Below are 24,554 nucleotides of genomic sequence, written 5' to 3'. Positions count from 1 at the left end.
TCAAAAAAACAAAAACCAAAAAAAAAAAAAAAAAAAGAGAGAGATTAGTGTTGCCCGAAGTTTAGGTTCTTTTTAAACACTTGCATTTTGCCTTTATAAAGCTACATCCAATCCTGTGATAATACACTGGTTACTCTAAGAAAGGAAGTCCTCATCTCCTTAAACACTGTATTACCTGATAAATGTTATATTAAGTTTATATAGCAATGCATTTACAATGTATATATTCATGTATTTATACAGGAGGTAACAAATTAGAAGATACACCTTTCTGTATTTGCAAAAATGTAAAATGTCACTTGCATTCTCTCAAGGCAGTTTTATTTAAAAAAAAGAATTTACTCACATTGAATAGATTAATTTATAAAATAAAAATCAGATGCCCCATACTACGGCACCTAGCAACCCCCTTCACCCAACTCCCATGGGCTTCTCCCACACACTATTTCATCAGTCATCTGGGGAGTCTGTATGGAATGGGTTATTCTTTCTCTTGCAAAACAGATAAAACTTGCGCACTTAATATGTTCCAAGAATGTGTTCAGTTAATTATAAAAAAGAAGGAAAACTATTTGTTTTCATCATTTATTCCTTCAGTCTATACGGTAAAAGAATCCAATTCTCATTAGAAATTACCATATCAACTCCAAAGAACTTGGTGAATCCACCCGATTACTATCACAGAGGAACTATCCCTTAATTACATGTACACAGGGCCACCAAAATCCGCTTACAAAAGCTTTCCAACCATTCTATCACACTGGAGGAAAGAAGAATGTTTCTCCTATAGCTATACAAATAAATGTCTTGTTAGTTTTTCTATAGTTTTCCTGGGCTTTCCTGTTGACAGGCAATATTTCAAAAGAATATAAGATTTGTGATTTACCTTCCACGCCTTAGCTACGGAAAATGATGCTAATACGATAATTGGCTTAAGGTTACAACGCTGACGTTGGAATGTTTACTGCCAAACAAAAGGAGAAATTATACTTAATTTTAAAAAACATCTCAGGAAAGAACATACCCCTAAAAACGTAAATTAAAACTGTTAACATAATTAGACGGTCTCTTAGATAACAGTAATTCAGGTTTCCCCTCCATCGACAGTAACTACCAAGTTTTCCCATGAAATGGAGGTTAGGGACCAGCCTTAGAATACTGAGAAAGATAAGAGACTTACTCTCCTAGAACCGAAAGAGGGAAGAGAAACCAGAGAACAGAAACATGGTGAGGAAAGAGAAAAAACAGCTCTAACGTGCTAAGGGGTCTATTTAACAAGAAAAAGGCATTACTGAACCGATTCACCCAGGAGTAACCCGAGCCCAAAGCCCCGCCGACCACGGGGCGAACTCCGAAGTCTACTGAAGAAAGCGCCCGAGCCCAGTGACAATGAGAACCGCTCTTCTCTAGGAGTAGGGGCTCTGAGAGGAGACCGTGCCTTGCCTGAGTGGCCTTTCAGTTCGCTTGTCTGGAGCAAGACCCACCTGGAGACCGCCATGGCCGGGTGCCGGCGGTTCGGAGCTCCCCGCGACCTACGCGCCGCGCAGCTGAGGCGCTAGTTTCCAGAAAGCTGAGAGGCGCAGGCCCAGGCCGCGGAGCACAGGGGAGCGGCCGGTGCGGCGTGGAGCGTTCCAGCGCAGGCCCTCGGGCATCTGCCCTGCCGCCTACCCGAGCTCGTCTCTGCGGCGGCCGGACAGCAGGGGTCCAAGACAGTAGCGGAGGCGGCAGTCCTCCGACCCGCACGACTTCAAACCCGGTACCCCCAGCTCCGCTCTTTGCTGACGCGGACGTCGGCACGCAGAACTGAGCGTCAGCGCGCCGGAAGTGACGTAAGCTCACCGACCAGGGCTCCGGTCGGCGCGAGCGCCTTGGGTTTGGTGGCACGCGCCTAAATAAAAGCGCTTTGTGCTGATACGGAGATGATGTCTAGCCTTAAGACTAGGGAAGGAGGTAAAATAAGGGTCCCCTTATTAAACAGAGAAGGAAAAAGTCGATTTAGTCCAAGTCCTGGAACTTCAAAACCTTGGTTTCTAATTCCATACCACCCAGATTCTGCTTCCCATCAGACTGCTTCTAGGAAGCAAGATCAGAAGGACCTTAAGATGCGCTTGTCCAGGTAGTGAAGCCAGTGGGAGGAGTGAAAGCCAGAAGTCGCTATGACGCTGAAGAAATGGCTCAGATGTTTGTCATTGTTTGCCAGAAGTTCTGCCTAGGTATTGGAGAGGTCTTCTGACCAACGATTTTGCCAAGTTAGATTTCTCAATTGTTTGTGTTGTTTGTACCATCATTTTCTCAGCCAGCCAGATTTGAAAACTACTAATCTTAAATTTTTGTTCTTTTGGGGGACTTACCTGGCTTTTCAATAGTTTTAAGTTCATTAGGCTTTTAAACACTTATGCCAGGCCGTTGTCATCTTACACTTGATTTTTTGTTGTTGTTGTTGTTACTCGAGTTTCGCTCTGTCGCCCAGGCTGGAGTGCAGTGGCGCGATCTCGGCTCACTGCCAACCTCCGCCTCCCGGGTTCAAGCGATTCTAAATGTGCCTCAACCTCCTGAGTAGCTAGGAGGCACAAGAGCCCTACGCCTGGCCAATTTTTTTGTATTTTTTAGTAGAGACGGAGTTTCGCCATGTTGGCCAGGCTGGTCTCCTACTCCTGGCCTCAAGTGATCCGCCCGTCTCAGCCTCCCGAAGTGCTGGGATTACAGGTGTGAGCCACTGCGCCTGGCCCTTAAACTTGATTTTTATGCTAGTAGTCAAAATAATATTTCTCCAATTTTCAAGTCAGCCCATTTTATAGGCCACCAACAGATTAATCTTCAAAAAAACCTCACTGCTTTTTATCATGTGGCTTCTATGCTTATAAAGCAGGTCCATTGGCTTCTCATTACCTGAAGAGGCTACGTCTCAATCCTTGAGTCTGTTTTTCATCTGTAAAATGAGGCTAATGAGAAGTACTGCAGAAGATTGTGGGAATAAAATGAGGTCATGAATCTAGAAGAGCTTACAAGAACTTTGTAAACCATAAAGTAGCATATATGTATGTAAAGAGAAAGAAACTAACAAGTACTTGCTCTGTGCTGGGCACATGACATGCATTATCCATATAATTTGTAGGGAAACCCTGAAAAGTTACTTTTAATCTTCGTGGACAAAGAAACTAAGCTCAGAAAGGTTAAGTAATTTGCCTCAAGATCCAAGCTAGTGATAATATTTATTGTCCAGTCATTCAACAAATGTTTGTCATCTCTCTGTATCAGAAACTATGCTTGGCGGTGTTTATACTATTGAAATCTAATCAAGTTGATGTTCGAGATATCTTTACATTTTCACTTTAGTCACATACCTGCCTCATCAGTTTATCTCCTACCATTCAATAACAAGCAGATGCTTTTTACTGATTGTGTACAACATGCATTTAGCCAAAATTAAGCACCTATCATATGAGAGATTGGAACTTCTGAAGAAACCAGAACAGACAAGGTGCCTACTCTGGTTAAATTTACATTCAAATGAAAGGAAAAAGAAAATAAACAGATCAACACTGAAAATATATTTATGTGCTACGTAAAGAGAATGATGGGATTAATGGTATGATTAAAGACTTCCTCTTACTGCGTAAATCAGGGAAAAACAGGATTAGCTTAAGCTGAGCCCTAAATGACAAGAGGTAGGTAAATGTGTGACAGTCTGGGAGCCTTCCAGGAAGAGGGTATACGTAGTGCAAAGGTGTAAGAGAAGTCTGCTCTGTTGGGAAATCAGATAGGAGAAGTAGAAAGGGGTCATGGTAAGGAATTTGGACTTTATATGAAGTAGAAAGTCATAGAGTTTTAAGCAAGTAAGTAAAATATCTGAGTTATATTTTTTAAATCTTTTTAATTTTAGATAATTGAATATGTAATCTAAATGGCATTAGAAGAGAGGAAAGGACTGGTGGTGTAGATTTGTAAAGGATGGTGTTATAATCAAATACATTGATATTGGACTGGCTTGTTTGTAAATCCTTTCTCACCACAATTAATCGCAGTGTCTTGAGGGGGAATTTTAAAACCTCTCTAAACTTCATCTGGGAAATGAGGATAATAATAGTACTCATAGGGTTGTGGTGATGATTACATTAATGCACATAAAACGTTTAACCAAGTGACTGCCACAAGAAGCCCTCAAAAATATTGTTAACTACATTGCTTATTGTTTTTGTTAACAATGAAACCTTGAGTAAGTAGCAACTTCTAGTCTCAATTTATTCAGCTGTGAAATGGGGATAATGATAGTACCAGTTCACCACCCTTATCTATACTAGTTCATCACCCCTGCCAGATGGTTTTCTGAGTTAAGAATTATTTAGGTTTTGAAAAGTAATCCAATGATTATACCTTGTATTATGCAACACCCCAACAGCTTCTAGGGCAGTACTCTATAATCAAATATATTTATAGAGCTGCAGCAAAATGTATGACTAACCATACTAAGAGGAATAAGTAAAAGACTATAGATATATGCCAGTTCAGGCCAGGATTTGCTGCCAAATATATATTTTTGAGATGGCGTCTTGCTATGTTGCCCAGGCTGGTCTTGAACCCCTGGGCTCAAGCAGTCCTCCTATCTCAGCCTCATGAGTAGCTGGGACTATAGGTGAGTTTTTAAAAGTGTGGTTTTCAGACCATTTTCAATTTCAGAATTGTAAATAATAGGTCATGAACCTGTACTTATAGAATCATCATAAGAAAGAAATGAGTTCATACATGATACACTTAGAAAATACTAAGTATTAGCCAGGCGTGATAGATCATGCCTGTCATCCCAGCACATTGAGAGGCTGATGTGGGAAGATCGCTTGAGCCCGGGAGTTCGAGACCAACCTGGGCAACATAGGGAGACCTCATCTCTACAAAAAAAAAAAAATTTAAATTAGCCAGCTGTTGGTGGCATGTGCCTATAATCTCAGCTACTCAGGAGGCTGAGGTGGGAGGATCCCTTGAGCCCAGGAACTTGAGGCAGCAGTAAGCCATGATCATGCTACTGTACTCTAGCCTGGGTGACAGAGGGAGACCCTGTTTCAAAGAAAAGACAAGACTAAGTATTAAATAAATATTAACTATTATGATTAACTATTTTAGTTATTATTATTTATTATAATAACTGAATGTATACCATTAAGTGAACAAATATTCACATTATGGGAGTTAAGGAGAAGCGATAATGAAAAAGAAAGCTTATTAAGTGAAATTATTGCTTTAAAAAACCTTTCAAGTCATGGGACAGATACAGAGAGGCAGATTCATAGAACTGAAAGATCCCCCAATAAATACAGCCCAAAGATATCCTCACCAAGGCACATGATAATCACACTGTCAAAATTTAAAGAAAAATAAAGAATTTTAAAACCAGCAAGAGAAAAGTGTCAAGTCACATATATGGGAATCTCCATTAGACTACCAGTGGATTTCTCAGGAGAAACCTTATAGGCCAAGAAAGAATCAGATTATATACTCAAAGTGGTGAAAGGAAAACAAAAACAAAAAAACTGTCAGCCAAGAATACCACACCCAACAAAGCTGACCTTCAGAAATGAAGAAGAAATAAAGTTTTTCCCAAACAAGCAAAAGCTGAAGAAACTCATCACTACTAGGCCTGCCCTATAAGAAATGCCTAATAGATGTTTATTTCTTTTCTTTCTTCCTTTTCTTTCTTTGTCTCTTTCTCTCTTTCTCTGTCTCTTTCTCTCTTTCTCTTTCTTTCTTTCCTTTTTTTTGCTTTTTCTTTGATGTCTTGCTCTTGTCCCCCAGGCTGGAGTGCAATGGTGCAATCCTGGCTCACTGCAACCTCCGCCTCCTGGGTTCAAGCAATTCTCCTGCCTCAGCCTCCCGAGTAGCTAGGATTACAGGCAACTGCCACCACACGTGGCTAATTTTTGCATTTTTAGTAGAGACAGGGTTTCACCATGTTGCCCGGGCTGGTCTCGAACTCCTGACCTCAGGTGATCCACCTGCCTCGGCCTCCCAAAGTGCTGGGCTTTCTTGCTTTCTTCCTTTCTTCATTCCTTCTTTTCTTTTCTCTTCTCTTTTTCTCTTCTTTTTTCTCTTTCTTTCTTTCTTTTATTGACAGGGTCTTGCTTTGTTGCTGGAATTCAGTGGCACAATCATGACTCACTGCCACCTTGAATTCCTCCCAAGTAGATGGAACTATAAGCATGTACCACTGTGCCCAGCTAATATTGATTTCTTTCTTTATTGTAGAGATGGAGTCTTGACATCTTGCTTAGGCTGGTCTCAAACTTCTGGACTCCAGTGATCCTCCTGTCTTGGCCTCCCAAAGTGTTAAGATTATAGGTATGAGCCACCATGCCCAGCCATGGAGTTCTAGTATAAACAAAAGGATGATAATAATTATCATGAGTACATATGAAAGTATAAAACTCACTGGTAGAGATAAGTATGTAGATAAACCCAAAATACTCCCATGCTGTACTGGTGGTATGTGAATTATACATATCTCTAGTAGAAAGGTCAAAAGTCAAAAGGATAAAAAAAAATAACAAAAGCTACAATAAATTGTTAAATAATATACAATATAAAAAGGTGTAAATTGTGACATCAAAAACACAAATTGTGTAGCTGGGCATGGCATGTGCCTGCAAACTCAGCAACTCAGGAGGCTGTGGTGGGAGGATCATTTGAGCCTAGTAGTTCAAGATCAGTCTAGACAATGTAGCAAGACCTTGTCTCTAAAAAAAAGAAAAAAAAGAAAGAAGAAAAAAACCCACAGTATGTAGAGGAGAAAAGTCTAGAGTTTTTGCATGCAACAGATGTTATCAGCTAAAAACAGTTGACTATAACTATAAGATATTTTATGTAAGCCTCATGATAACCATAGCAGTTATGCGAACAATAAAGAGAAAGAAAACAAATTTTAGAATCTCTTAGTACAGAGGATTATCAAATTTTTTTAATTAAAGAGAAATAAACAAAGGTGCTACAAAACAACCAGAAATAAACAAAGGTGCTACAAAACAACCGGATATAAAATAACAAAGTAAAAATAGTAAGTCCTTCCTTTAATAATAATCTTGAATGTAGTTGGACTAAATTCCCCAGTCAACAGACATAGAGTTGCTAAATAGATTTTTAAAATAAGATCCAACTATATGCTATCTAGAGGAGACCAAATTAAGCCTTAAGGATACACACAGGCTGAAAGTAAAGAGATGAAAGAAGATATTCTATGCAAATGGTAACCAAAAAAGAGCAGGGAGGCCAGGCATAGTGGTTCACACCTGCAATCCCAGTATTTTGGAAGGCCAAGGTGGGAGGCTCACTCGAGCCCAGGAGTTGGAGCCCAGCCTGGGCATTGTAGGGAGACCTCACCACTACAAAAATATTTAAAATTTAACCAAGCGTGGTGGCATGCACCTGTAGTTCCAGCTACTCAGGAGGCTGAGGCAGGGGGATTACTTGAGCCCAGGAGGTCAAGGCTGTGGTAAGCAATGTTTGTGCCACTGCACTCCAGCCTGGAAAACAGAATGAGACCCTGTCTCAAAAAAAAAAAAAAAAAAAAAAAAAAGCAGAGGTTGCTATGCTTATGTCTGATAAAATAGACTTTGAGTCAAATCCTGTCACAAGAGACAAAGATGGTCATCATTTAATGATAAAGGGGTCAATCCATCAAGAGGAAAATATATATGAACCTAACATTGGAATACTTAAATACATAAAGCAAATATTAATGAACATAAAGGGTCAAATAGACAGCAATACAATAATAGTAGGAGACTTCGATATCCCACTTTCAACGATTGATAGAGCAACTGAACAGAAAATTAATAAGGAAATACTGGACTTGAATTGCACTTTTGGCCAAATGAACCTCACAGATACACACAGAACTTTCCACCCAACAGCAGCAGAATACACATTTTTTCTCTAGTGTACATGGAACATTCTCCAGGATAGAGGACATGTTAAGCCACAAAACTAGTCTTAACAAGCTTATAAAGTCATATCTAGTATTTTTTTCAGACCATAGAGGTATGAAACTAGAAATCAATAACAGAAGGAATCTTTAAAAATTCACAAATATGTGGAAATTAAGCAACATGCTCTTGAGCAATCAATGGATCAAAGAAGAAATCAAAAGGTAATTTTACAAAAATCTTGAGGCAAATAACAATGGAAACATAACACATCTGCAGCAAAAGCAGTTCTAAGAAGTTTATAGCAACAAATGCCTACATTAAAAAAGAAGAACACATATCGTTTAACATTATGCCTCAAGGAACTAGAAAAAGAAGCATAAACTAAACCCAAAATTAACAGAAGGGAGGAAACAATGAAATCAGAACAGAAATAAAACAAATAGAGAACAGAAAAACCATAGAAAGAATAAAACTAAGAGTTGGTTTTTTTGAACAAATAAATAAAATTGATAAATCATCTAAGAGAAAAAGACTCAAAAAATCAAAGTGAAGAAATTACAACCAGTGTCTCAGAAATAAAAAAACAAGATTATAAGGGACTATTATGAATAAGTATATGCCAATAAATTGGATAACCTAGAAAAAATGGATAAATTTCTAGAAAAATACAAGCTACCAAGATTGAGCCAGGAAGAAATAGAAAGCATGAGCTGACTAATAACAAATAAAGAGATTGAAGTAGTAATAAAAAACCGGGAGCAGTGGCTCACGCCTGTAATCCCAACACTTTGGGAGGCCAAGGCGGGCAGATCACCTGAGGTGAGGAGTTCAAGACCAGCCTGGCCAACATGGCGAAAACCCATCTCTACTAGAAATACAAAAATTATCTGGGCCTGGTGGTGGGTGCCTGTAATCCCAGCTACTTAGGAGGCTGAGGCACAAGAATTGCTTGAACCTGTGAAGCTGGGGTTGCTGTGAGCCAAGTTAGCCAATGCAGTGAGCCAGTGCACTCCACCCTGGATGACAGAGCAAGACTCCATCTCAAAAAAGACAAGAAACGCCACATGTGGTGGCTCACGCCTATAATTCCAGCACTTTGGGAGGCCAAGGCAGGCAGATTACCTGAGGTCGGGAGTTCAAGACCAGTCTGACCATCATGGAGAAACCCCGTCTCTACTAAAAATACAAAATTAGCCAGGCATGGTGGCGCATGTCTGTAATCCCAGCTACGTGGGAGGCTGAGGCGGGAGAATCGCTTGAACCTGGGAGGCGGAGGTTGCGGTGAACTGAGATTGCACCATTGCACTCCAGCCTGGGCAGCAACAGCGAAACTCTGTCTTTAAAAAAAAAACAAAAACAAAAACAAGAAACAAAAAAATAAAAACTGCCCAATAAAGCTGAGGGAATATTTTCAAATAAACTTTATGAGGCCATCTTCACTTTGATACCTAAGTGAAAGACATCACAAGAAAAGAAAACTAGAGGACAATCTCTCTGATGAATATTAATACAAAAATTCTCAATAAGATATTAGCAAGCTGAATTTAACAATACATAAAAAAGATCATACATCATGACCAAATGAGAATTATCCTAGCCATGCAAGTCTGGTGTAACATGCTTATCAATCAATGTGATAGATTTAACAAAATGAAAGATAAAAACTACATGATCATCTCAATCGATTTGGGAAAAGCATTCAATAAAGTCCAACATTTCTTCTTGATAAAAACTTACAGTAATTTAGGTATAGAAGGAAAGTTCCTCAACGTAATAAAAGCCATTTATGAAAAACCCACAGCTAGCATATGTTAGTTCCTCATATAATCAATGGGGAAATACTGAAAGCTTTTCCTCTAAGATGTAGTAAAAGACAAAGGCAAGGATGCCCAGTCTCACCACTTCTGTGTAACACAGTACGAGAAGTACTACCAAGAGCATACAGACAAGAAAAATAAAAAGCATCCAAATTATAAAAGAAGTAAAATTATCTCTATTACAGATGACATTATCTTATTTTTTAAAACTTTAAAGATTTCACAAAAACCTATTAGAACCACTAAATGAATTGAGTAGTTTCGGAATACAAAATGAACATACAAAAATTAGTAGCATTTTTATACACATAATGACCTAACAGAAAAAGAACGCAAGAAAACAATCCCATTTATGATAGGATGAAAAGGTAAAATAAAATAAAATACAATACTTAGGAATAAATTTAACCGAGGTATAAAAATTACACTGAAAACTGTAAAACATTGATGAAAGAACTTGAAGAAGACACAGATAAATGGAAAGCTACCCCATGCTCATGGATTGGAAGCATTAATATTGTTAAAATATCCATACTACCTAAAGCAATATACAGATTCAACACAATCCCTACAAAAATCCCAATGCGATTCTTCACAGAAATGGAAAAGCAATCCTAAAATTTGTATGGAAACATAAAAGACCATGAATTACCAAGACAGTTCCGAGAAAGAAAAACAAAGTTGGAGGCATTACACTTCCTGATTTTAAATTATATTAAAGCCTATAATCCCAGCACTTTTGGAGGTTGAGACAGGAGGATTGCTTTAGCCCAGGAGTTTGAGACAAGCCTGGGTAACATAGTGACACTGTGTCTCTACGAAAAGTAGAAAAAATTATCCAGGTGTGGTGGCACATGTCTGTAGTCCCAGCCATCTGGGAGGCTGATGTGGGAGGATTGCTTGAGCCCAGAGTTTGAGGCTGCAGTGAGCCATGATCATGCCACTGCCTTCCAGCCTGGGCAACACAGCAAGACCCTGTCTAAAAAATATATATATATATTGTAAAGCTTTAGTAATCAAAACAGTAATAGTACTGGCATAAAAACAGACACATAGAACAATGGAACATAATAGAGAACCAAGAAATAAATTCAAACATATATGGTCAACTAATTTTTGACAACAGACACAATGGGAAAGGGTAGTCTCAATAGTGCTAGGAAAACGATTTCCATTTGCAAAATAATGAAATTTGACCATTATCTTACACTATACCAAAACATCAACTCAAAATGGATAAAGAACCTAATTGTAAGACCAGGAACTATCAAACTCCCAGAAGAGAAGATAGGGGAAAATCTCCTAGACATGGGCCTTGGCAATGAGTTTTGGACATCACACCAAAAGCTCAAGCCACAAAAGCGACAATAAATAAATGGTACTACATGAAACTAGAAAGCTTCTGGACAGCCAAGGAAACAGTCAACAAATAAATGGCAGATTGGGAAAAAATATTTGTGAACCATGTATCAAATAAGGGGTTACTGTCCCAAATTTATCAAGCACTCATACAACTCAATGGTAGAAAAACAAATAACCTGATTTAAAAATGGGCAAAAAGACCTGAATACACATTTTTCCAAAGAAAACATGAAAATCACCAACAGGTATATGAAAAGGTGCACAACATCATTTATCATCAGGGAATTGTAAATCAAAACCACTATGAGATACTACCCCACACCTGTTATGATGGCTATTACCAAAAAGTCAAAAGATAAATGTTGGCAAGGACGTGGGGAAAAGATTGTACACTCTTGGTGAGAATGTAGATTGGTACAGCCATTATGGAAAACAGTGTAGAGATTTCTAAAGAAATTAAAAATCAACTACTATATGACCCAGAAATTCCCCTTGTGGGCATATATACAAAGAAAATGAAATGACCACTTCATAAAGATATCTGCACTTTCATGTTAATTGCAGCATTATTTACAACAGCCAAGGTATGGAAACAACCTAAGTAGGTAAACAAAATGTAGTATATACATACAATGGAATATTATTCAGACTTAAAAGTGAAATAAATTCAGACACATGCTATAACACAGATAAACCTTGAAGACATTGTGTTAAGTGAAGTAAGCCAATCACAAAGGACAAATACTGTAGGATTACACTTACCATAAGATACCTAGAGTAGTCAAATTCATAGAGACAGAAAGTAGAATGATGGTTGCCAGGGGCTGGGGGAAGGGAGGAATGGGTACAGAGTTTCAGTTTTGGAGGACAAAGAAAAGTTCTGGAGATGGATAGCTATAAAGGTTGCATAACAGTGTGAATCTTTTTAATGTCACCGAAGAGTACACCTAAAAATAGTTAAAACGACAAATTTTATGTTATGCATATTATGCCACAATTTTTTAAAAAATAACTTCCCTTTTCTGCTACTGCATAATATGTCTATGTGCCCTTACTTTTTACTCTGGGAACAATGTTTGTACAGCAAAGCATGGTCTCTGGAGTATCTCTTAATTACAGCTGTTCAGATAATAATTTTTTATTGTAATTAGAGCATTATGCCACAAGATGTCATTCTTTCATTAAAAAATGGTACCAATTCGGTTCAGTAGTTAAAAAAAAAAAAAAGGAATGCCAAGGCAACAGACAAAAGCCTGTGACTACTCATCCATGCTTCACACATACAAAGACAGTTTTCTGGGAAAGAAAGGGCTTCCATGTGTGAAATGTATTAATTAACTACTCTTATTTGTGAAATATGTTAATGTTTCTAATCTTCATAGGTACAAATTGGTTTTCATTATAAGTTGAATTGGTGTAATTAATTTTTATTTTTTTATTTTTATTTATTTTATTTTTTTTGAGAAAGAGTCTTGCTCTGTTGCCTAGGCTGGAGTGCAGTGGTATGATCTCGGCTCACTGCAACCTCTGCCTCCCGGATTCAAGTGATTCTCCTGCCTCAGCCTCCCGAGTAGCTGGGATTACAGGCATGCACCACCAAGCCCAGCTAATTTTTGTATTTTTAATAGAGACGGGGTTTTGCCATGTTGGCCAGGCTGGTCTCGAACTCCTGACCTCAAGTGATCCACCCGCCTTGGCTTCCCAAAGTGATGGGATTACAGGCGTGAGCCACCATGCCCAGCCTGAATTGGTATAATTAAGACATAACTAATAGTGAAATACAAAGACGAAACATAAAGATCACTGATCACTGAAAGATGTTAGTGGTTTTATCACTAAATGATGTGTGACCCTGGACAAGTTATTTAGTTTCTCTGATGTTACCAGAGTGATAAAAACTTCCTTTCGGAAGTCAATATACATTACTATATGTTTAATATATACTACTATATATTTAAACACATTCTTCTAATTCTAAAGTATTTTGGTTTTTATAGTAATGAAACTATGATTGTTGAAATATAATACTAATAGGAGTTCAGTAATAGAAAATGCTATATGCAAGAGTACATTAGGAAATATAATAAGAATTCCTGATATCTTGGGGAAGTAGTTACGGAAAATGTTGACTTATCTAAATAATTACAGTCAGAGGTATAAACTCTTGCAATTAAAAAAATCACATTTATTAATGAGAACATTTTTAAAAGATGGTGGAATATTCTGAAGTTTAAAAACAGCTTTGCTAAGGGTCATTTCTGTGTGTCACTTTGTTTTTATATAGCTATAGTATATTTAAACAATAATGCTATCTTTTATAAGGGTTTGTCTGCTTACCTATTCTTTACTCAGACATTGATGTAGACTTGTCAGATTATTCTGAGTATTGTTAACAGTGCCTTTTCGATGGAATTCACACTCTTTGGCTGTCAACTTGTGCCATATACACACAAAATTTTGTGGAAGGCAGTTTTAACTTTTTGAAGAATATCTGTCAAAATTTAAGAAAACAAATGTATAAAATTCCATTTTTTCCAGTGTTAAGCATTTCTAGTAAGCAGTGAGGTTTTTTGTGATGATGGCATTGTTAATAAGCTATACATGAGACTGCAGATTATATTGAATCATATTAAATGTACAAAAATAAAATATTAGATTTATACCAAATTTTCCAATTTGAACCAGTGGGGAAAATCCCACAGAAATCAGTAAGTTTACATTTCAATTTCTATCTTATTTGACTAAGTGGACAGAGATTCTTTAAAATGTATAACCTGCCATTATGTAATTTGGTTTCATTTTATTCTACCTGTTGTGTGAGTGTAGTATATTTAATTTACTTTTTGTTACTCTTTACATACTCTTTATTTTTGTTACAGTTTTTAATTGAAGACGGACTCTTAAAATTGTATAGGACCAGTGTCTTATTAATATGATTAATATATTTAGAGAAGCCACATGAAACCCATGACAAAATGAGTGTGAATATTATTTCCAAAAATTTAGAAAATTTTATCTTTTTGCACGTATTGTGTAAAATTATTTGTTTTACAATATCAAAATTTTTCATTTAAAGAAAAAAATGCCATGACACATTTGAACTGATGAGCCACAGAACTTTAGTTGATTTTTTTTCACTTTTTAGCATGCTAAATATACATCTGAGTTTAAATATTCTGTTTAATGGCCATTTATAAATTCAAACACTACCACTGGTCGGTTTTGTGTAATAGAATAAAAATATGTTACCTGCAGTGTAAGTACAGTACACTGTCAAATTCTTTTCCTTAGGGTGCACAGTAAATGTACAAATAGTTATAGGCCACTGTTTTGTAATATAGTACATTTCTGATCTATTATTCCTAACCTATTATAACGTTTGCAGAGAGAAAATAATTGAATTTTTCTAATAAGCTGTAAAATTATGCTAACTTCTACAACTAGGCTTCTAAATAAAATTTTTGAAAACAGTGAAAAAAAAAAACAGCTTTGCTTGGTCAGCACTTTCAGAGGCTGAGACAGGTGAATCATTTGAGGTCAGGAGTTCCAGACCAGACTGGCCAACATGGTGAAACCCCATTTCCACTAAAAATACAAAAATTAGCTGGGCGTTGTGGCAGGCGCCTGTAATTCCAGCTACTCGGGAGGCTGAGGCAGGAGAATCGCTTGAACCGGGAAGGCGGAGGTTGCAGTGAGTGAGAGAGAGTGCAGTGAGTGGTGAGATAGCACCATTGCACTCCAGCCTGGGCGACAGAGTGAGCCCCCATCTCAAAACAAACAAACAAAACAAAACAAAGAAACTTCCGCACACACACAATCCCCCCCTCTACAAAAAGCAGCTTTGCTTAAATGTGACATTTTCAAGATCCAAGAACACATTCATTCTCTCTCTCTCTCTTTTTTTTCTTTGTTTTTTGAGACGCAGTCTCGCTCTGTCCCCCAGGCTGGAGTGCAATGGCGCGATCTAGGCTCACTGCAACCTCCGCCTCCCGGGTTCAAGTAATTCTCCTGCCTCAGCCTCCCGAGTAGCTGGAATTACAGGAGTCTGCCACCACGCCCGGCTAATTTTTGTATTTTTAGTAGAGACGGGGTTTCATCAGGCCAGGTTGGTCTCGCATTCTTAACTATTATACCATTTCAATTGGTAATCTTACTTTGCGACTACTATAATACAAACAATTTTTTTAAACTTCTAATTTTTGGAGGACATTTATAACTGATTTATAATACCTAAAAATAATCAAAAGCCCAAATGTCTACTCCTGGGTGAACTGCTGGGCACTATTGTATGTTAATAAACTAGGATATTATATTTTTATTAGTAGTAACAATTATTAAGATTGAGAGTCTTAGGATAAGAAAGGCTACTGGAAATAATAGGTGAAAATATAGAACTCAGAATATGAGAAATAGAATGTAAATAATTGTGTAAAAAATGTCTAGTTTAGAATACTGAAGTTCGTTTTGTTTCATTTTACTTAACTTTTAAAACTTAGATCTTTTGTTTAATTTTTATTTTTTGGGTAAAAACTTGGTTAATTTTGCCTAATTACTTTAAACATTGGAAGCAAAATACAAGATTTATATTTCATGATACAGGACAGCTTCCATCATCCATCTACAGAGAGAGATAGAGTGAGAAAGAAAGAGAGAGAGAGAGTGCGGCGGTGATAAGTCTTCCAGAGCGAGAGAAATCTGGGAGGGGCGAAGAAGAGTAGGCCTCTTCTGTTCCATTGATACCACATTCATTCACAGGAGCCGGCTAAAACAGACTACTCCCCTGTGCAGTCGTTCCCTCTACCCTAATAAGGCTTTGGCGCCTCTCCCAGAACTCGGTAAGTTCGAAGTGTAGTAAAGTGCATGTTTCCAAGGAATCATCTGAAATGATTTTGTAGATAGTTTATTGGACGTTGGAGAAGGGAGAAAACGAAGGAAAGGGTAGAGGGGGCAATTATCACGCATCGTTTTGCTATCGTATTTGCAAAGGGAAGAAAATCTCAATGCATACATGGTTTGAAAGTGATTATTTAGACAGTAAGCAGTTTCCCTAGGAAAGCTCCTCAGAGGGTCTCCTCGCAGGCTGCAGCTTCCAGAAAGTCTGCGGAAGGGTAGTTCGCAGGTGCATGTGTCTGGGCGAAGCGCTGCGCCTAGCTCAGTTGGTGTTGTCTCTGCCTCTGTCCGCAGGTCCAGGGAATGCTCTCTGCCTGGTCCAGCCCCGACAGACGCGGTCCGAGAAGAGCGGAGCGCGGAAACCGCGGAGCATGAGTCCTCCGAGGCTGCGAGCGTCGCTGTCGCCGTCGCTGCTGCTGCTGCTGCTGAGTGGCAGTTGCCTGCTCGCGGCTGCTCGGAGGGAAAAGGGGGCTGCTGGCAACGTGGTGGAGCCGGTCCCCGGGCCCACGGGCGGCTCCTCGGGTCGCTTCCTCAGCCCCGAGCAGCACGCGTGCAGCTGGCAGCTCCTGCTTCCCGCCCCGGGGGCCGCAGCGGGCAGCGAGCTGGCGTTGCGCTGCCAGAGCCCGGACGGAGCACGCCACCAGTGCGCCTACCGCGGGGAGCCGCAGCGCTGCGCAGCCTACGCCGCTCGCCGCGCGCACTTCTGGAAGCAGGTGCTGGGCGGGCTGCGCAAGAAGCGGAGGCCCTGTCACGACCCCGCGCCGCTCCAGGCCCGCTTGTGCGCGGGCAAGAAGGGCCACGGTGCCGAGCTGCGACTAGTGCCCCGCACGTCCCCGCCCTCACGCCCCTCCGCCGCGGGATTCGCTGGGGAGTCCAAGCCCAGGGCCCGGAGCCGGGGACGGCCCCGGGAGCGTGCGCCCGGCCCAGCCGCTGGGACCCTGCCACCCCAAAGTGCACCGCCGAAAGAAAACCCCTCTGAGAGGAAGACCCACGAGGGCAAGAGGAAGGCGGCCGTGGTCCCCAACGAGGAGCGACCCATGGGGACCGGGCCCGACCCCGACGGGCTGGATGGGAACGCGGAGCTCGCGGAGACCTACTGCGCTGAGAAGTGGCACTCCCTCTGCAACTTTTTTGTCAATTTCTGGAACGGCTGAGACTGCCTGCCAGCTTAGGGAGGGATGAGGGGGGAGACGTGGGGAAGGGAAAGCTAAGGGCGTCCTTAGACCGGGGACTACCATGATAGAGAATGGGGAGAAGTCCAGGTTCTCTAATGGGGCGGGGGCAAGGGTAAGGGTGGGGTGCTTGGGATAAGAGTGTAAGGGGTATGGAGAATCTCTGGGATAGCAGAGACGTTAAAAATTTTAAAGAGTCTCAGTCCTGTTTAAGAGCAGGAAAAATAATGGAAACAGAAATAGGAGTACCTTAAATGTGCAAAAACTGGAGACTGGGGAGAGAAATCGATGTCGAGAGAGGCTGAGAATAAGGGGGAGATAGAGTGACTAAGGTGATGTGAGTCCCATGTGGGGAGGGGGATGCAATGTTTATTGTTTAACATTTCTATTAAATGCAGCCATGAGCAATTGCCAACCTGAGTCAGGTTGAATCATGTCTTCTCACCTAATCAGCTAACAAGACTGCAGACTTCTTTCCCCTTTCTGAATTGGTATAAACTTGGATACGGCGTGGTGGGTGTCATAGATAACCTTTATAGGGACAGAAGCCTCACAGGTCAAAACTGGCTCCAAGAAAAGATTTGCAGAATGATTTCCTTTCCATTCTTTTAGAAGATCTACTTTTTTTTTTTTTTTTTTCCTAAGACAGGGTCTGGCTTGCCCAGGCTGGAGTGCAGTGGCTATTCACAGATGCAATAATAGGCACTGCAGTCTCCAACTCCTGGCCTCAAGGGATCCTCACATCTTAGCCTCCAGGCTGGCTAGCATGCACCACTGCACTTCGCTTGTAAGTGCTACTTTATTTTTATTTTTGAGACAGGGTCTTGTGTCATCCAGGCGGGAGTGCAGTGGTGCAATTATGGCTCACTGCAGCCTCGACATTCCAGTCTCAAATGATCCTTCTGCCTCAGCCTCCGGAGTAGCTCGGACTACCGGGTTGTGCCACTAGAAGTGCTACTTTTTAACAAAATGGTGACTAATGTTCTGGAACTTTCCCATTAACCTGCATTTAGAAGTGAATTATAGATGTTAAGTGTTCCAGTAAAAAGTGATTCTGTTTATATTTGATGATATTTTTTAAAATAGCTAAAATGTAAGTATGCATCTCAGAGTCATTTTGACCATTATGGAAGTTGTATCTCTCTATTTCATGTAACTAATTATTAATGTACTTCATTTGTGTGTGTGATGTCATGATAGACTGTGTATGTTAGGTGCTCAATAAAAACTGTATGGTTAGATTTAAAGAACTGACAAGGCAATGGAAATTCTACCTGCATTTGATCTACTTCCAAGTACACCTTGAATTAAGTTTTTAAACACGTCTTGAATTGCTGGGAAAAGACAGAAACTAAGAAGTTGACATAAAGCAAGAGTCACAAACTGGCAGCCCTATCATTGTTCTATTTGATTTGCACCCTGGTTCTCTTTCTTTTTCCCTTCCTCCCCACTTTCCTCCCATCCATTGTTGAATCCGTGGATGCAGAGCCCATGGATATGGAGGGGCAGCTATATATATATATACACACACATAGGAAAAAACATATATATGTTTTTCCATTATATATATGTGTGTGTGTGTGTTGCAACCACTTATTTGGGAGCTTGAAGTTAAAACCTCTTGGTCATTCCCTTCTTAACAAGGTGAGATCGCTTTATTCTGAATATTTTGGTCCTCCATTTGAAGCAAACCATTGCATACTACATTAAAACAACAACTTCATAGTCCTTGCACCCTAAACACCTATGATCTCAAGAACACAAAATTTGTTCAAAATAAAGTTAAATTCAAATTCTTCAAATAAGAGTAAGTCATTACTTTATTATTCTCTTAACTCTACAAGTTTCATATGGTGGCAGACTATATGTAAGTATATATTTACTTACATGGTCCCTACCTCCTGGTACTCTCATCTCTGTGTATTCGCCTCTCTTTGATTATGTGCAGGGCCTGCGAATTGCTTCTAAGCATGGTGGGTATACTGTCACCTGAAAGATGTATCTTAGTTTTCCACATTCTGCTGACTGAAAGAAAACTCTGGGTAAGTTCCAGTCTTGCTATTCAACAGGGCAAGGTTCAAGGCCAAAACAAGAGTTCCAGAAAAGGTCAAGCTAGAAGCAGAAGGGGGTCAGGCCAACCTGAGTGGGAATGAATAATGGAGGCTCTAGGGAAGAATCAGTTTCCTTGCCCTTTCCAGCTTCTAGAGCTGTCCACATTCCTTGGCCCTTGGTTTTCTTCCATCTTCGAAGCCAACAATCATCTCATTCCAACCTCTGCTTTTATCATCACATCTCCTCCTCTGACTCTCTCTTTCTTGCCTCAACTTAAAAAGACACTTATAAATACACTGGACCCATTCAAATAATCCAGGATAATTTTTCCATTTCAAGATCAGTTGGTTAGCAGACTTAATTTTATCTGCAACCTTAATTTCCCATTGAAATATAATGCAATTTATCCCAATATATTCACAGGTTCTGGGGATTAAGATGTCAACACAGGGCAGGTGTGGGAGAGGTGGGGGGTGGGGTGGAGAGTGGGAGCATTATTCTGCTTACCACAAGTGGCTACGTCCAACAATGTGAACTCCAAAACAAAGGAAAAGGATAAAGAGGGACATTATATAATGAGAGAAGGATCAACTCACAAAAAAGACAACAATCCTAACTGTGAGTGTACCTAACAGTACAACAAAATACATGAAGCAAAAGCTGATAGAATCGAAAGGAGAAATAGATAAATGCACTATTATATCTGGAGGCTTCAACATTTCTCTTTCAGTAATAAATAGAAAGAGAAGACAGAAAATCGGTAAGAATATAAAAGACCTGAACAATACTATCAACAAACTTGGCCTAATTGGCCTTTCTGGAATACTGTATCCTGTAACAGCAGACTACACATTTTCAAGTATTCACAGGACATTCACCAATATAGATCACATTCTGGACCATAAAATGAATTGCAACATATTTAAAATAATTTAAATAATACAAAGTATGTTCTTTGACCATAAAGGATTGAAGTTAGGAATCAATGAAAGGAGATTTGGAAGTTTTCCAAATATTTAGAAATCAAGCATACTTCCAGATAACCCATGGATCAGAGAGGAAGTCATAAGGGAAATCAGAAAATATTTTGCACTGAAAAATTATTCTTCTGCCTAGAAGTTTTAAGATTCTCTTCTTTAGGTAGGATTTCATTGTTTACTACGAGGTGCCACTTTTCTTTGAAATATGATAGTGTTTTCAAAATGCAGATACCCAGCCAATGAGGTCATGAAATCCATTTAGTGCATTAAAAAAAAAGGACAAAAGAAAATAGAATGTAGGCCGGATGCACTGGCTCACGCCTGTACTCTCAGCACTTTGGGAGGCCGAGGCGGGCAGATCATGAGGTCAGATGTTTGAGACCAGCCTGACTAACATGGTGAAACCCCATCTCTACTAAAAATACAAATATTAGCCAGGCATGGTGGCACATGCCTGTAATCCCAGCTACTCAGGAGGCTGAGCCAGGAGAATCGCTTGAATTGGGGAGGCAGAGGTTGCAGTGAGCCAAGATCGTGCCACTGCACTCCAGCCTGGGCAACAGAGGGAGACTTGGTCTCAAAAAAAAAAAAAAAAGAAAGAAAGAAAAGAAAACAGAATATAAAATGTCAGGCCAGGTGTGGTGGCTCACACCTGTAATCCCAGCCTTTGGGAAGCCAAGGCAGGCAGATCTCTTGAGGTCAAGAGTTCAAGACGAGCCTGGCCAACTAGGTGAAACCCTGTCTCTACTTAAAATATAAAAATTCACCTGTAATTCCAGCACTTGGGGAGGCTGAGACAGGTGAATCACCTGAGGTTGGAAGTTCTGGACCAGCCTGACTAACATGGAGAAACCTCGTCTCTACTAAAAATACAAAATTAGCAGGTCATGGTAGTGCATGCCTGTAATCCCAGCTACTCAGGAGACTGAGGCAGGAGAATCGCTTGAACCCAGGAGGCAGAGGTTGCAATATGCCAAGATCATGCCATTGCTCTCCAGCCTGGGTGACAGAGCGAGACTACGTCTGAAAAAAAAAAATGGCCGGGTGTGGTGGCTCACTCCTGTAATGCCATCACTTTGGGAGGCTGAGACGGGCAGATCACCTGAGGTCAGGAGTTTGAGACCATCCTGGCCAGCATGGTGAAACCCCATCTCTACCAAAAATACAAAAATTAGCTGGGCGTGGTGATGGGTACCTGTAGTCCCAGCTACTTGGAAGGCTGAGGCAGGAGAATTGCTTGAACCCGGGAGGTGGAGGTTGCAGTGAGCTGAGATCATGCCACTGCACTCCAGCCTGGGGGACAAGAGTGAAACTCCATTTAAAAAAAAAGAATATAAAATGTTGGCCTGGCATGGTGGTTCATGTCTGTAATTCCAGCACTTTGGAAGGCAGAGGCAGGCAGATTGCTTGAACCCAGGAATTCGAGACCAGCCTAGGCAACATGGCGAAACCATGTATCTACAAAAATTTTTTTAAAAAACTTTTGCACTAAGTGAACATAGGACATATCAAAATTTGTCTATTGTAGCTAAAGCATTACTTAGAGATAAATATAGAGCATTAAATGCACATATTAGAGAACGTAGGGGCAGAGCTAGAACAGAAGCCAGCATTCCCCAGGCTTTCTATGACACAGCATTGCTGGCATTTCAGGATGAGAGTTTCTTCACTGCTCTTGGTGGTAAACTGCCAGTTATTCAGCCCAAATCTAGTCTCCCCTTTTTTTCCCTGAGTGCATGCCACCTAGCCAGATACATTTTCTAGCCTTTCTTGCAGAGAGATGTGATAAAAATGGCTACATTTTTCCCAAATGATTTGTGCAACTTCAATTTCAATGTGCTTTAAAAGATATCGCGGCCGGGCGCGGTGGCTCAAGCCTGTAATCCCAGCACTTTGGGAGGCCGAGGCGGGCGGATCACGAGGTCAGGAGATCAAGACCATCCTGGCTAACATGGTGAAACCCCGTCTCTACTAAAAAATACAAAAAACTAGCCGGGCGAGGTGGCGGGCGCCTGTAGTCCCAGCTACTGGGGAGGCTGAGGCAGGAGAATGGCGTGAACCCGGGAGGCGGAGCTTGCCGTGAGCTGAGATCCGGCCACTGCCCTCCAGCCCGGGCCACAGAGCGAGACTCCGTCTCAAAAAAAAAAAAAAAAAAAGATATCGCTTGCCTTGAACTTTCTCTCCTTTCTCCTCTCTAAGCGGCGGGACTTAGATGCTCTTGCAATTCAACTTTAACCACGCAGAGGAATACATTAACCTAGAGGATGACAGTGTAACAAGATGGAAGGAATCTGAGTTCCTGAATAACCTCCTGGAAAACTGCCTCACCACTCTGCATGGGCTAGACCTTTATATAAGAGAAAAACAAAATGTACAATAAATACTCATTATTTGTGGAATCTGTATTTGTGATTCTTCCCTACTTGCTACAGTTTATTGGTAACTCCAAAGCAATACTCATGGTGCCTTTGCAATCATTGGTGGATACACACCTGCAGATAGTGGTGAAAAATGTGTCATCCAACATGCTTGTTCCCAGCTGAAGTCAAAGAGGGCATCACTCTGCCTTTTAGCTTCAGCTCTAACACTGTAAATAAGTCTCTTTTTCATGGTTTATTTAGAGGCACATTTTTTGCACTTTTGTGCTCTTTGTTAGTAATTTCTCAGTTTAAAATGGCCTCCAAACACACTGCTAAAGTGTTATCTTGTGTTCCTAAGCACAGGAAGCTGTGATGTGCTTTAAAGAGAAAATGCATGTATTGATAAGCTTCCTTCAGGCATGAGTCACAGTGCTGTTGACCAGGAGTTCAACATTAATGAATCAACAGTATATATTAAGTAAGGTGTCCTTAAACAGAAACACCCATAAAACAAATTGTGTATTGAATGGTTGATGAAAAATGTTGTGACCAAAGGCTCATAGGAACCTAATCCTGTATATTCCCCAGGAGCAGTGGTTCTGTATTTGCTGAGTCAGTGTTCACACTGACTTTATAGCACATAACTACTGCAAATAGTGAGATTCAACTGTATTTCTTTTTTTTTTTTTTTTTTTTTTTTTTGAGACGGAGTCTCGCTCTGTCGCCCAGGCTGGAGTGCAGTGGCCGGATCTCAGCTCACTGCAAGCTCCGCCTCCTGGGTTTACGCCATTCTCTCGCCTCAGCCTCCCGAGTAGCTGGGACTACAGGTGCCCGCCACCACGCCCGGCTAGTTTTTTGTATTTTTTAGTAGAGACGGGGTTTCACTGTGTTAGCCAGGATGGTCTCGATCTCCTGACCTTGTGATCCGCCCGTCTCGGCCTCCCAAAGTGCTGGGATTACAGGCTTGAGCCACCGTGCCCGGCCGATTCAACTGTATTTCTTATTTAAGCCCCTGTATTCTGAGATTAGCATTTACCTTAACTAATGTAAGATTCTAGTGTAGTTCCTGTTAGTCAAAAATAAATAGTGTGTGTATTGATTCTAAGGTATATTTTGTATCACCCATGTCCCCATACTGCACACTTACAAGGAGGTAACTGGAGTTTAATGAAGGAACTATTTACAAGAGTGTACAGTGAGGGAACTGTACTGCGGTGAATAGGCCTCCAAAGATCCATATCCTTCTCAGAGCCCCAAAATGTGACCTTACATTGAAATAGGGTCTTTGTAATTAGTTAAGATCAGGTCATACTAAAGTAGGGTAAGCCCCAAATCCATTTTGACTGCAGTCCTTATAAGAAGAGAAGAGACACAGATGGGGGAAGGCCACGTGAAGAAGGAGGCAGATACTGGAATTATGTATCTACAAGCTGATTAATGCCACAAATTGCCAGCAACCACCAGGACCAGAATAGGGTTAAAAAGGAGTCTTCCCTAGTCTTCATGCAGACAAAGCATGGCCTTGCTAGCACCTTCATTCCAGGCTTCTAACCTCCAGAACTGTGAGAGGATAAATTTCCCTTGGTTTAAGCCATGAGGGTTCTGGTACTTTGTTAAGGCAGCCCTAGGAAACTAATTCAGGGGCTAACAAGGCACAGTGGGGCACTGCGGACTGTAATAGGGAGATGCTATTATCAGCCCTGGACCCAAAGCGGGAAGGGCAGGAGTGGCTTCCAGAACTCAGAGAGAGAGAGAGAGAACTCAGAACTGTGGGGGAAAGGGTCGCTCAATAGGAACTACAGTCTTAGGTACCTAAATGTAACCACTGTCAAAACCTTGGTCTATAGGGAGGGACCCAAGAGAATAAATACCTTAAGCTTTCTCTCCAGCTGTCCTTCGACCTTCTGTTTCCCCTTTCCGTGGACTGAACCTGATTAGAAGCCAGAGATAAGGACACCTGTGCTACAGTGCTTAGTGATCAGCCTTCTGGGCCCAGAGCAGGGTAGAT

The 24,554-nt window shown here is 40.6% G+C and overlaps 2 protein-coding genes across 7 annotated transcripts in view; one reads left to right on the top strand and one right to left on the bottom strand.

The window, feature by feature from the left end:
• Positions 1–1,810, bottom strand: part of BTAF1 (B-TFIID TATA-box binding protein associated factor 1) — a 106,004-nt gene extending 104,194 nt beyond the window's left edge. For 2 of the 4 annotated variants that reach the window (XM_033224301.1, XM_033224312.1), the window contains exon 1: positions 1,485–1,810. In XM_033224301.1, coding sequence (XP_033080192.1) covers positions 1,485–1,498 — 14 coding nt within the window. In that variant the 5' untranslated portion in view covers positions 1,499–1,810. The remainder of the gene's footprint in view (positions 1–1,484) is intronic. The other 2 variants (XM_033224323.1, XM_033224331.1) reach the window with 1 other exon arrangement.
• Positions 1,811–1,857: 47 nt separating this feature from the next.
• Positions 1,858–17,574, top strand: FGFBP3 (fibroblast growth factor binding protein 3). Of its 3 annotated transcripts, XM_033224289.1 has the most exons (3): positions 1,858–1,950; positions 15,848–15,927; positions 16,277–17,574. In XM_033224289.1, the coding sequence occupies exon 3, from the start codon at positions 16,354–16,356 to the stop codon at positions 17,134–17,136; it is 783 nt and encodes a 260-aa protein (XP_033080180.1). In that variant the 5' UTR covers positions 1,858–1,950; positions 15,848–15,927; positions 16,277–16,353; the 3' UTR covers positions 17,137–17,574. The 3 variants fall into 3 exon arrangements, with proteins under 3 accessions (XP_033080180.1, XP_033080172.1, XP_033080166.1); XM_033224281.1 differs by lacking the exon at positions 1,858–1,950 and having other exon boundaries at positions 15,664–15,927; XM_033224275.1 differs by lacking the exons at positions 1,858–1,950; positions 15,848–15,927 and having other exon boundaries at positions 15,980–17,569.
• The last annotated feature ends 6,980 nt before the right edge of the window (positions 17,575–24,554 follow it).

The sequence above is a fragment of the Trachypithecus francoisi genome, unplaced genomic scaffold, assembly GCF_009764315.1.
Source record: "Trachypithecus francoisi isolate TF-2019V2 unplaced genomic scaffold, Tfra_2.0 Contig01436, whole genome shotgun sequence".
Lineage (NCBI taxonomy): Eukaryota > Metazoa > Chordata > Mammalia > Primates > Cercopithecidae > Trachypithecus > Trachypithecus francoisi.
The sequence above is the reverse complement of the archived record's forward strand: the minus strand, read 5'-3'. Positions and strand labels throughout refer to the sequence as shown.